General features: G+C 39.6%; 2 protein-coding genes across 14 annotated transcripts in view; one reads left to right on the top strand and one right to left on the bottom strand.

Moving 5' to 3' along the window:
• Positions 1-13,805, top strand: part of LOC309478174 (uncharacterized protein) — a 253,102-nt gene that overhangs the window by 69,393 nt on the left and 169,904 nt on the right. The window lies entirely within an intron of this gene.
• Positions 4,044-13,805, bottom strand: part of LOC309478104 (zinc finger MYM-type protein 1-like) — a 43,270-nt gene continuing 33,508 nt past the window's right edge. For 10 of the 12 annotated variants that reach the window (XM_082141585.1, XM_082141583.1, XM_082141592.1 and 7 more), the window contains 2 exons: positions 6,137-6,253; positions 4,044-5,077 (listed from right to left, as the gene is read on the bottom strand). Coding sequence is in view for 2 of the 12 variants with exons in the window: in XM_082141586.1 (XP_081997712.1) it covers positions 4,347-5,077; positions 6,137-6,253 (848 nt within the window). In the remaining 10 variants the exon portion in view is untranslated. The remainder of the gene's footprint in view (positions 5,078-6,136; positions 6,254-13,805) is intronic. The other 2 variants (XM_082141591.1, XM_082141596.1) reach the window with 1 other exon arrangement.

Below are 13,805 nucleotides of genomic sequence, written 5' to 3'. Positions count from 1 at the left end.
AGGGGCAGACTAGGCCAAAATAACAAACAAAACAGTCTTTTTAACAGCCTTATTTTCCTAAATTAAAATGAAAGAAAACAAAATAAATGTAGCTTCCTCCCTAAACCAAAAAAAGTGTGAAAAGATACAAAATAAAATGGCGACAAACCCCCTCATCCCTTAATTTGGCAAAAATGATGAAATTTTTTTTTTTATATATTTATACACATACACACACACAGGTTCATAGCAAACCATCCAAAATCAGAATCCAAATCATAGTCAATCAGGCATGGGTCAAGTTAACAAGAATTATAAAAAATCCCAAACACTCTCAATCTCAAATAGTCACTCGCAAATCTATCTGGTACGACAAACTAGACTAGACAAAACTACAACAATATGAAGCAATAGGTACACAATGGCACAATAATGGCAAAGGTTGAGTGTTTGGGACGGCCCTTATATCTGGATCAGGTGTGGAGGTGAACAAATCACAGCCTCCAGCAAATTATCACAAATAACTCAAAAGTTCAAAAGACAAAAAAAAAAAAAAGTTCCCTCAAAAAAGTTTCTGGTTCTCGGGAGGATATAACAATGCATCTAAAACGAAATATTAGTAGATTTGTGATTTGTGCTAAATTAAGAATGAACTTTGTTTATGTTTTTTTATGTTTGTTTCTCCTGATTTTTGGGAATTTAATGTTGATTTTAGACTCGATGGAAGTGAATGACGACAAACAGCATCATTTCAAAAATGAAGATGGAGAACTGATATATAAAAATGAAGATAAACAACAAACATCTGAGAAAGAATCTCATCATTTCAAAAATGAAGATGGAAATGCAGTCGTTTCACAGACTGAAGAAAATTTCATACAAAAACAAGCAGGAAAATCTGGAGACAAAGGATTTTTCACCTGCTCTGAGTGTGGACTGTTTTACGTGCACAAATCAGACCTTAATAAACACATGAGAATTCACACTGGGGAAAACCCGTTCACATGCACTCAATGTGGAAAGAGTTTCACTCAGAAAAGGGCTCTCTATGATCATCTGCGCCGTCACTCTGGACTGAGATCATTCAGCTGTGATCAGTGTGATAAAACATTTGTTGTGGAATCATATTTAAAATCACACCTTAAAGTTCACACTGCTGTGAAGCCTCACTTTTGTTCTTTCTGTGGAAAGAGTTTTGCACTCCTGAAGTATTTAAAGCAGCATGAGCGTATTCATACTGGTGTGAGACCTTATATGTGCTCCTACTGTGGGCAGAGCTTTACTACAAACACAGAGTTAAAAAGACACCAGAGAGTTCATACTGGAGAGAAACCGTACAAGTGCTCACACTGTGGGAAGAGTTTCTCTCAGTCAGGAACCCTGAAAGATCATGAGAGAGTTCATACTGGAGAGAAACCGTATCATTGCTCTTCATGTGGGAAGAGATTCACACAATTATCTACTCTACGGACTCATGAGAAAAATCATTGCCCAAAGTTGCTCATTGCCTAAAGCTAAGTATTTTCCATGTGCTTTTCTGTTTTGTCTCGGGATGCCCATCGTGAAGTAACTAGAGTACGTCAGCTCCAGTTTGGATCCAGCTCGACTTCAGATGAAGAAAACTCTGAATCAACATGTACCAATGCTACAATTTTCTATACATCCGAATAATTTGTTTACAATATGTTCACATTACTTCAACGATCTCATTGTTTCTGCTTTAAATAAATACATTGTTAGCTAACCGTGTGGTTTGTATATGTACATTTCTGAAATGCATAATTTCAAATTAGTAGTGAAGTTTGAATCTGGAGACAGTTTGATCAAGCATTGCCCTTCTCTTTTGTCAACCGCTGTAACATGATTTATAATGATATGATTCTTGTTTTGCATTAAAGTAAATCAGACATCGATTAAAAGTGTGAATGACAATGCAATGGAATAGTTTGCAAATCAGAGATATGAAGGTTTCCCTAAAAACTCATTCTTTTCAAGCAATCAGATCTCATATCATATATTTTCAGGCGTACTGTCTGCACTATTAATTGCAAATAATCAAATGAGATTTGTGTGTCCAGACATGGCAGGAATGCAGTACCAGAGTTTAATCATTTAGCCCGGCTTCCAGAGAATATGTACTTGTTTTGTAATTAATTAGGGGGAAATGCAGTATTTTTTTTAATTAATTTTCTCAAACTCAAGTACATTAACCATTTATATTTTGTAGAATAAAAACAGCAGTTTGAACTTTATTCTGCTGTTCTCTTGATAACTGTATGAGACATGAAGGTCAATAATGCATTGCATGTCTCCACTAACTAAACATCCTTCTTATAACTTGTATTAGAGCACTGCAGTGATGAAGTTTTTTTTTTACAGGAACTTCATCTCTCATATTGTAAATGCCTGTTTAAATATTAATGGAAAAATCTGGTGCAGTTTTACTTTTAAAGGATGATTTATCAGCACACATTTAAACCCTTTGTTTTAATGTATATTATTACACATTTAAATCACATTAGTTTTGTTCCTTTTTATTTCTCACGTCTCAAAATGTACAGTTATTCAAATAGCAGAGTCAGACCTGCCAACCTGTATGCATTTTGACATCAATGTTGTCACTCTAAACTACACAAAAACCTGGTGACGCCTCTGTGCACGCGCAGTCCTCAAATCAAGCAACCTTAAGACATCGTCCTTATCCTGGCTCACTTCCACCTCGCACGGATCTCTCGCGAATCGTCCTCACGGATTCGATCGCAGTCGGGTGGTTCGTGCACTGGCTCCAGCCACTTCTCTCTCTCCCAGCACGGGTGTGTCCGCATCGCAGGAGATTTCCTCCACGAGACTGCTCAGATTGCGCAGGACGCGTTGCTATTCACGCTCCGACATCCCACTTCTGCCGCCAATGTAACGTCTGAAGAACGACAGACGAACAAGGCTCCGTTTCTTAACTTTTAATCGGAACACAAAAAAATAACTGTACACAAATGTACCAGCCTAACGCACTCGCTCGTTTCTCTCTCCTCAGCCTTTTGAACTCCCCCATTAACCCTATAACTGCTGGTGCAAAATAAAACAGCAATTTCAACAATTATAAAGAGTCTGTGCGCTACAATATCATATAGCCTAATACACAAATGGGTAGATTTATGTGTGGGGTTGGGTTACATGTTCATATGAGTAAAAAAAAAAGAGTAAATATGTTAATTTATGTAAATGTTAAATTATGTAAATAAAATTATGCTGTGCTGATGAAATTGAGAATTACACTCCAACATGTCATAAAGGCAAAATTATAACCCATTATATAATTTCATCATGACAATAACCTTCCCATGTCCAGGTATATGATTTTATCATCTCATTCATCTATTTTGTAACAGATATTGTCATCAAACCCTTCCAATTACAAATTATGTGCCAACTAGTTATGATTCAGTACCTATTGCAATGCAATATAGTCACACTAGCAACACTCTCTCACATATTTTGCTATTATGTCTGAGCTTTTTCTACATTGTTGGTATAAGTAGCAGTTGGTGGTAATAGACCAGAAATGCCCAGTTTTACATCATCATGCTGATAACGTTTCTTTAGACGTTCAGCAATCCTGCAGCCTGAACCACTGTAGGAAATCCACCCTTACAATACAATTATAAGTGTTTACTTAATCACTGACCAATGATAAAAGTCAATCTATTTACTACTAGATGCTGCTTTGCCACAAACACAGTGCATGTGCATTTCATTTTCATTACCAATTTCCATTGTTAATGTCTGCTTATATGAATTGAAATACATATGGTGCAGTTTTAGGTTTATTAGCCTTCTTGTAGCTCAAACAGTAGAATATGACACTAGCAAAGCCAATGTCATGGGTTTGAATCCCAGCGAATGCATGAACTGATATCATGTGAACCTTTAATGCAATGCAAGTCTCTTTGGATAAAAGCACCTGTTGATTACATAACTGCAAATATAAAGTATGATTTATTACTACACATTTGGTAAATGTTGCACGATGTTTAACCCCTTGATTGTGAGTACATGTACTCATTAAGTCACACAAGTTCTGTTCCTTTTTATTTCTCTTTGTCTCAAAATGTACAGAACATTTCTTAAAATCTAAGAGTCTTTTCAATGTTCTCGATGCATCATTTCTATTTGTGCTCAAGCACAATTAATGAAAATAATTGAACTCTATTCAGAATACTTCCAATCACAGTATTTTAAAGCAACACTAGTTTCATGAACGATTACTGACCCTGCAAAAATTTTATTTGACAAATGATCAAACTTCATTACTGATTTTAGAAAATTACCCTCTTTGATTAATGAAACTAATTCTGAACATATACTTTTACTCATTTAGGCAACGTCAGGCAATGCTTTTTCTTATGATTCTGTAGATTAGATAATTGGGTGAAACTCTTCCCACATGAAGAGCACTGGTGCGGCTTCTCTCCAGTATGAACTCTCTCGTGATCTTTCAGGTTTCCTGACAGCGTGAAACTCTTTCCACAGTGTGAGCACTTGTACGGTTTCTCTCCAGTATGAACTCTCTGGTGTGTTTTTAAGTGGCTGGATGTAATAAAGCTCTTCCCACAGTCAAAGCACATATAAGGTCTCAAACCAGTATGAACACGTTCATGCTCTTTTAAATTTTCCAGTCGTGAAAAACTCTTTCCACAAAAAGAACAAACATGAGGCTTCACAGCAGCATGAGTTTTAAGGTGTCGTCTTAAGTTCTGTTCAAAAACAAATGTTTTCTCACACTGATCACAGCTGAATGATCTCACTCCAGAGTGACGGCGCTGATGATCTTCAAGAGTACTTTTGCACCCGAAACTCTTTCCACACTGAGAGCATGTGAACGGTTTTTCTCCAGTGTGAATTCTCATGTGTTTCTTAAGGTTTGATGTATTTGTGAAACTCTTTCCACACTCAGAGCAGGTTAAAGATCCTTTGACTCCAGTTTTTTCAGGACTTTTCTGCATTAAATTATTTTCGGTCCGTGAAATGACTGCGTTTCCATCTTCATTTGTGAAATGAGGTCTTCGAAACTCATGGTTCAAAACATTCACATCCATAGGATCTAAAATGAATTCCCATAATTCAAATAAAGAAGGACAAAATTAGAAACAAGAAACAAGTTAGAAAATTAAATATGATACCAAAATTTTAGGAGTCAGTACCGATACCAGTAAATAAATAAAATTAGTTAATTATTTTCAAAGACAAGACGTCACCATTTTGGTGTTTGCATCAAACTAAATTGACAAGTCATTTTATATACATACAAATGTTAAATGCAAGTAAAGTTATAATTAACCCATTTATATTTTGAATAAAATGAATTATAAAAACTAAAACTAAAGACACTCCCTTTTATAAACAGTGAAGTTGAAACTTCAGCTTAGCCGCAGCACAATCTCTCTGACTGAGTGAAAACGACCGTTAAAATCAGAACATCTGTCTATATCACACAATGAATCTCTTAATTTCATAGTGTTTATACTTTGCATGCAAAATCATTTCGTTATAACCAACAGAGCTCACGCTGCACAAACTCTGGCGTATTGACCTTATTCACAGCAGCGCCATCTTTGATTTATTTATAACGGGAATGAAAGCGAGGTTGTGAGGGATAGACATTCATCTCTTCAGTGTGTTTTACTGTTATTTCATGTGTTTTTCGATTGTTCTGCTGACGAAACACTGCAAAAATATCTTTGACAATATGAGTTGTAGAAAAAGTTATAAGTGATCTTAGAGCTTTATTCAGCTTCTTACAGCAGACGCCTTTGAAAACACGGCAAGTCTTTCCCTAGCAGCCTCGCTTTCATACCCGTCGCTGCACTGCTGTGAATGAGGTCTATTGAGTGGATTCTTAATTTCTGACTAACTTAGTCTAACTTAAATGGCTCTGATTGGCCATTGCGTTTACATGCTCAGCAAACTTGTCTGTGATTGGCTACAACACTTAACGCTGCAAAACAATTGTAAATAGAAACATTTTATGCTCTTCATAGACACTCACAGAAATGCACACGGGAGTTACGTTTTTTAAATCTAAGTAAAATATATGTGAGTTTTCATCTTAATGTTCCTCATCAGTCATCAGTCATTAAAGAGAATGAAGGAAAACACCAACCTATTTGTTCCTCTGTATCTTCATCTTTTATTCTGCAGGGTTCTTCCTCAAACTCCATCTTTACAATAGTATGTCCGTAGTTTCTCCTGGAGTAATTCCTCCTGCTTGCTTCTTCTCCTGTGGGAAGATGGGAATATTTCCCAGCATTTACCAGATGATCATCACACTTACAATCACTAAATTATATTCTTTGAATAATATTCAGCTTAAAATGTTTATCAAACAACTGTTTAGAAACAATTAGACTTCTCTAGTTGATTTTTATGTTGCCCTTGCATCAGATATGATTCACATGTATTAAAAACTGTTTACCATGATTCATTTGTTCATTAAATAAAATGAAAACACAAATCATAATCTTCACAAATGATGTGAAAAAAGTCAGTAACCAGTTTATATTACACAAGCGTAATAAACAACATCAGTCGGTTCATCTCGATTAGAGGTCGATTATGTGCTTGTTTTTAACCTCTATTTGAAAGATAAAATATAACACAAATAATTACTTAAGATAGACAAGATTTCTCAACAAAAACATTTATTGAACACTTGACCAATCTGCACTTGTTGTGACCTTGAGATATCAGAATCAGAATCAGAAAGAGCTTTATTGCCAAGTATGCTTGCGCATACGAGGAATTTGTCTTGGTGACAGTAGCTTCCAGTACACATACAATATAAAGTGACAAGACAAGTGACAAGTAACATAAGTATAAATAAAAAATAGAAAATAAAAATAAAATAGAAATAAAAGATTATAAATTATAAATATATATAAAGTTATAAGGTGCTATAATGAAATGTCTGAGGGAAGTATTGCACATGTTTGTTCCACAGTAGGGGAACATTTAAGTGTTCATGAGGTAGATGGCCTGGGGAAAGAAACTTTTCCTGTGTCTGGTTGTTTTTGTGCTCGGTGCTCTGTAGCGTCGACCAGACGGTAACAGTTCAAACAGAAAGTGTGCTGGGTGTGACGGGTCCAGAGTGATTTTGCGAGCCCTTTTACTCACTCTGGATGAGTGCAGTACTTTGAGTGTGGGAAGGGTAGTGCCAGTGATTCGCTCAGCAGTCCGAACTATCCGCTGTAGTCTACGGAGGTCGGTTTTGGTAGCAGAGCCGAACCAGACGGTGATGGAAGTGCAGAGGATGGACTGGATGACAGCTGAGTAGAACTGTACGAGCAGCTCCTGTGGCAGGTTGAATTTCCTCAGCTGACGCAGGAAGTACAGTCTCTGTTGGGCTTTCTTCACAATAGAGTCTATGTGAGTGTCCCACTTCAGATCCTGAGAGATGGTGGTGCCCAGGAACCTGAATGACTCTACTGCAGTCACAGTGCTGTCCATGATGGTGAGTGAAGGGAGTGCAGGGGGGTTTCTCCTGAAGTCCACGATCATCTCCACTGTTTTGAGCGTGTTCAGCTCCAGGTTGTTATAACTGCACCAAAGAGCCAGCTGCTCCACCTCCTGTCTGTACGCAGACTCGTCACCGTTCCGGATGAGTCCGATAACAGTAGTGTCGTCCGCAAACTTCAGGAGCTTGACAGAGGTGTCTTTAGAGGTGCAGTCATTTGTGTACAGGGAGAAGAGCAGTGGTGAGAGAACACATCCCTGTGGAGCACCGGTGCTGATGGTGCGGCTGTCGGACGTGATTTTGCCCATTCTGACTAGCTGTTGTCTGTCTGTCAGAAAGCTGGTGATCCATTGACAGATGGAGCTAGGGACAGAGAGCTGGGTCAGTTTGGTCTGGAGCAGTGATGGGACGATGGTGTTGAAGGCAGAACTAAAGTCCACGAACAGAATCCTTGCATAGGTCCCTGGTTTGTCCAGATGTTGTAGGGTGTAATGCAGTCCCATATTGACCACATCATCCACAGACCGGTTTGCTCTGTAGGCAAACTGCAGGGGGTCCAGCAAGGGTCCAGTGATGTCCTTCAGATATGCTAACACCAGTCTTTCGAATGACTTCATGGCCACAGATGTTAAGGCAACAGGTCTGTAGTCATTGAGTCCTGTGATCTTTGGTTTCTTCGGGATTGGGATGATGGTGGAGCGTTTAAAGCAGAAAGGGACTTTGCACTGCTCCAGTGATCTGTTGAAGATCAGTGAGAAGATAGAGGCCAGCTGGTCAGCGCAGGTTTTCAGACAGGCTGGTGAAACACCGTCTGGGCCTGGTGCTTTCCTTCTCTTCTGTTTCCTGAAGATCTGACGCACATTATCCTCACTGATCTGAAGTGCAGGGGGGGAGGGGAGGGGGATGGCTGGAGGTGTTGATGGCTGTGTAGAGAGATGGTCAGGGCGGGTATGGGGTGTCTGATCGGGGGTCTCAAATCTACAGTAAAAGACATTCAGCTCGTTCGCAAGATGCTTGTTGCTGTCGATGCTGGGGGATGGTGTCTTGTAGTTGGTAATGTCTTTCAGGCCTTTCCACACTGATGCAGGGTCGTTGGAGGAAAACTGGTTTTCCAGCTTTTTGGCATAGCTCTTCTTAGCCACTTCAATCTCCTTTGTCAATGTGTTCCTGGCCTGATTATACAAGATCCTATCCCCACTCCTGTAGGCATCTTCTTTGACCTGACGAAGCTGTCTGAGTTTTGGTGTGAACCATGGTTTATCATTGTTGAATGATAAGTAAGTCCTGGTAGGGATGCATAAATCCTCACAGAAACTGATGTATGATGTTACAGTCTCTGTGAGCTCGTCCAGATCGCTGGCAGCAGCTTCAAAAACACTCCAGTCAGTGCATTCAAAACAGGCTTGTAAGACCTGCTCTGTGTCGTTGGTCCATCTCTTTACAGTCCTTATTACTGGCTTAGCAGTTTTAAGTTTTTGCCTGTAAGTTGGTAGAAGATGAACCAGGCAGTGATCGGAAAGTCCTAGAGCTGCTCTGGCGACGGAGCGATATGCATCCTTTGTTGTGGTGTAGCAATGGTCCAAAATATTATTGTCTCTGGTGGGGCATGTAATGTGCTGTTTGAATTTAGGCAGTTCACGTGTGAGTTTTGCCTGATTAAAGTCTCCGAGAATGATAAGAACAGAGTCCGGGTGTTGTTGTTCTGTTTCTGTGATCAGATCAGCCAGCTGTTGCAGCGCCGTACTCACGTGTGCTTGCGGTGGAATGTAAACACTGATGAGAACGAGCGAGGAAAACTCCCGCGGCGAGTAGAACGGCTTACAGTTGAGTGAAAAGCACTTCCACATCAGGACAGCACATCTTCCTTAACACAGTTACATCAGTACACCACCTTCTGTTGATGTAAAAGCATGTCCCACCACCGCGCGTTTTCCCCGTTGACTCCATATCGCGATCTGCTCTGAACAGCTGAAAGTCCGGTAGATGTAACGCGCTGTCCGGAATGGCTTCGTTCAGCCAGGTTTCCGTGAAACACAGAGCAGCAGAGTTGGTAAAGTCCTTGTTTTTGCGTGAGAGCAGAAGTAGTTCGTCCATTTTGTTAGGGAGAGAGCGGACATTCGCCAGATGGATGCTAGGCAGCGCCGTTCTGAATCCGCGCTGCCTGAGCTTCACGAGTGTGCCGGCTCGCTTCCCACGCCTGCGCGTCTTATACTGTTTCCACAGTGCAGCGGCGCAACCGACGACAATGTTCCGCAAAACGCCAGAAGAATCAAAAACTGGTTGGTGATCAGTTGGTGTGCACTGCCGAATGTTCAGCAGTTCGTCCCTGGTATAACTGATAGCGAATGACAAACATAAAACAGGACAAACTAACAAAAACAGTGTAACAACTGGAGAGCTCAACACCGAGGCAGCCATCCGCGGCGCCATCTTGGATCCACGATATGTTTGGTAATTGTACCTGAATGAATTAAATTAATTTGCTACATTTCAGATTAATATATTTGTTTTCCTTAAAATTGTAATTAACAGTAACTTAAACACTTTGCAGTTTGAATGATGTCTTGTAAACAAAATGACGGAGTATGTTTTTATGTTTCCACTGTTCGATCGCATCCGCGCCTCACACACACACACACACACACACACAAATATAAGTAAACACTTTGCGACTTTAAACACACGCGACTTTTCGATCGCGCCCGCGCCCCTCTCTCCCTCTCCCTCTCTCTCTTCCACACACACACACACCATACTCCAGCATTGCAATCTTTACATCGCAGCCTGCTTCAGAGCTAAGGCGGGGCTACAGATTAGGTGTCCCCAAAGAACCCGCGTATCTAACAGTAGTTCCGCATTACATGAATTAATTTGCACGCGAGTTTTATTTATTTTTATACCATGTATTATCCGTGTAAATGTATACACCGAACCATGACGCCCGTACCGTTTCGGTTCAATACGAATACATGTTCCACCCCTAGTCTACAGTGAAATACAGTCACACATTACACTGTTTGGCCAGCATTTTAACCGTGTTTAATCCAGCTACTAGCTAACAGTATGCTAAAGTTAACTGCTGACTAGCGTCACGTTTCTAACGTCCGTTTTCAGAGCATCCAAGAGAAGCACAGAAATACGCATTGATATTCGGTCTGGTAAATAACGGTCGTTAAGGCACCAGTGCCGTATTAGCACCGGGTCTGTCTGTAGCTACCCAACCCTAGCGACGACGCTAGCAAAGCAAAGCCAGTCCTTCACTAACCTATGGTCACTTTTTTATTACTTATTTCTCTGCATTGAGTGACAACCCTCTCAAATATAAGACACACAAAACAGAACAAATAAAAGTATCAGATTCTCTGTCTGTAATTGCAAAATTCTTGCTTACTTATTGTTGTGACATGATAGCAACCCTTCTGCTGTGCTAATGCAACCTCAACTACGCTATCAATATCCACCGAACGTCATGTCGCCTATTCATATTTTTTCTCGAAGTTGGCAGTAACATATCAAAAGGTTTTAATTAAATATAAAGGAGTTTTCTCCAAGGAACTTAGCTCCTTCCTTAGGCACTGGATGAGGTCTGCTCACTCTGCTGGAGAATGACTCTAGGCGCAGCATGCGTCCACAACAACAACACAAGGCTGCCCACAGATGCGCCCGCCTAATAATCGGCTTGATATACTGGATATTGGCCGATGCCGATTATGTTAAAAAATGCAAAAAATCGGCCGATTAATCGTCCGACCGATTAATCGGTCGACCCCTAATCTCGATTAATTTCTGAGTGATTCGATACGATACGCTAATGCGTTCATAAAGTATAGCATCTTATATCACAATACTGTATTGAAGTCAATGGCAATTTCATGTTTTGTTCTATTATAGTGCCAACAAGAGGCACAATCCCACAATTTTTTTTGTGTGTCCTCAGAGAGAGCTTATGTATGTATCAGTTTGGTCATTTGGTGAAAATAACTCATTTTGTTTTGGAGTTATAGACATTTATATGTATTAAAAAACATGACCCACACGTGACTTTGTTTGAATTTTCTTGCCACTTACTATTAATACTTTGACATTTGGGCATTAGCATATAGCCAACGACCTATGTTTCCAAACTTCCTACAGTAGTTTCGTCTTGGTCGGTCTAACGGTTTAGACGATATTGATAAATGTTTTTTAAGCGCTAAATCACAACCCTACACAAACCGTAAGGCGAAACCTAGCATGTTTGGTATCGTTGGACTTGGCAAGGATTCAGGAACCTAATGAGATGACTCCCATGAAAATAAATCAACCACAACCAGAGTTAAGCATTTGAAATTTTTATTTTTCCACTAGGTAGCGCTGGTTTGAAACTTCTCAGGCTCCTTCAGGGTATCGCACTGATGACCCATACCGAGTTTTGTAACGATACGTTCATAAAATACAGCATTTTGGTACAAAATTAAAAATGGCCGACGCCTAAAATGGTCGATATGGAAAAATTGGATGTGAGTCGACTCGGCATAATGCCTTGAATCTAAACAGACCACTTTTATGATTTTTGGACAAACCGTTCAGAATTTATAAGCAACAATAGCCATTTTTCGTATCTCCGGACCAGTAGGTGGCGCTGCGCCAAAACGCAGCATGCAGCCTCAGGTCATGCTTGTGATGACATGTACCAAGTTTGGTCTGAACACGATAAAGCATTGTGGAGATGCAGCCTTACGTCAGTTTTCGCAAGCGCTACGTAAAATTAGTTTGCGCGGTATTCGAGAGCGGTTTGACGAATCGACATGAATTCCACAAATGTTTGTCGGCCTGGTCTGAAGATGATCTGGTTCCATTTTTGTGAAAATCAAAGCAATGGCCAAGGAGGAGTTAGAAAAAGTATTTTTTTCTGAGAATTCAAAATGGCGAACATATTCATGATGGAAAATGACGTGCAATCGAATTGTCTTGAGCTAAGGAATCAGAGGGAGAAAGAGTTTTGTTTCTAGCCCTTATGGTTCAAAAGTTATTAGCATAAACATGAGTGAAACTTTGGACAGTTGGTGGCGCTAGAGGTATTGAGTTAGAGCCTCCAAATTTGCAATGGTGACAGTTCAGACTGTCCTCTATCTGTGTGCCAAATTTCATAACTTTCCCTCAAGCGGTTCTATGGGCTGCCATAGACTCCCAGAGCAGAAGAATCTGATGGATTTAAATATATTTATATATGTATATATAAACGAAAAGAAATATGGTTCAATCACAATTTAGCAGAAATCTAGTTTAATACTAGTATTTAGTTCTGGATGTATTATGTCATTTTTCATCTTAGTGTTCCTCAGTAGTCTTTAAAGTGCCGCTGTTATGCTTACTCGAATATTATCTTCCATGTAGTGTGTAATATAGCTGTCTGTGAATGTAAGTTGAAAGTGCACGATAAAAAAAATAAAAGAGGCAAAAAAAATGTTGGCGCTGACGCCTCATGGAGTTTGTTTTGACACGTGATGCTGCACTGACCGGGACACTTCAGATGTGGATTTAAAACAGACAATGAAACAGTGTGTTGTACAGTACACTACCGTACGTGTTTTCATATCATTATGAACTAATTAAATTCTGCATTAGTGGAGAACAGCAGCAGTCGAGCCTGAGAGGACACTAACATTAGTACCTCAAGTGGTTAAAGTGAAAAAAAAAACAAAAAAACACGCAAGTCCGACCCATGTTTAATGGCACGACTGTTACCATCTATTTACATTAGTTTGTTTTTGTGCATTCGTTATGCAGTGAAGTTACATATTTAAAGCTAGTGATGTGAGAAAGCAAACTGCATTGTCAAGCAGCCGACAGAAACATAAACAAATCAGAAACGCATTTGATTTCAGTTATTTTATTGTCACTGTAACACATATTTTGTTATTTTGATAAGATAATCATCAAGTGCTCTAAAATAGACGTCTTTGCGATTGAGGTTTGGGTTGAATGACTAGTTCTTCCCTCTTTACAGTGTGTACAATCACTGAGATTTAGGAAGCCTCCGGAGCTGAAGTTCAGTTATGGTAACGTGAGTTTCTTTTCCGATACGCACTCTAAGAGGTAGACCAATCACAACAGACTGGGTCATCTGACCAATCAGAGCAGAGTAGATTGTGGAAAGGAGGGATTTAGAGAGACTTAATCTTCGGATGAGTCGTTTGGGAATAATCGAAAAATGTGGTGATGTGCAGTGCATATTATGAGAAAATAAAATAGTTTTTTGACTTTTGATGCATAAACATGTCGTAAGAGACTCAATAACGAGCCTTTAAAGGGTCATGAAACCCTAAACCAAATTTTC

The sequence above is a fragment of the Leuciscus leuciscus genome (assembly GCF_965113295.1).
Source record: "Leuciscus leuciscus genome assembly, chromosome: 16".
In the NCBI taxonomy this organism is placed as follows: Eukaryota; Metazoa; Chordata; class Actinopteri; order Cypriniformes; family Leuciscidae; genus Leuciscus; species Leuciscus leuciscus.
This window is presented reverse-complemented; position numbering and strand designations above follow the sequence as displayed.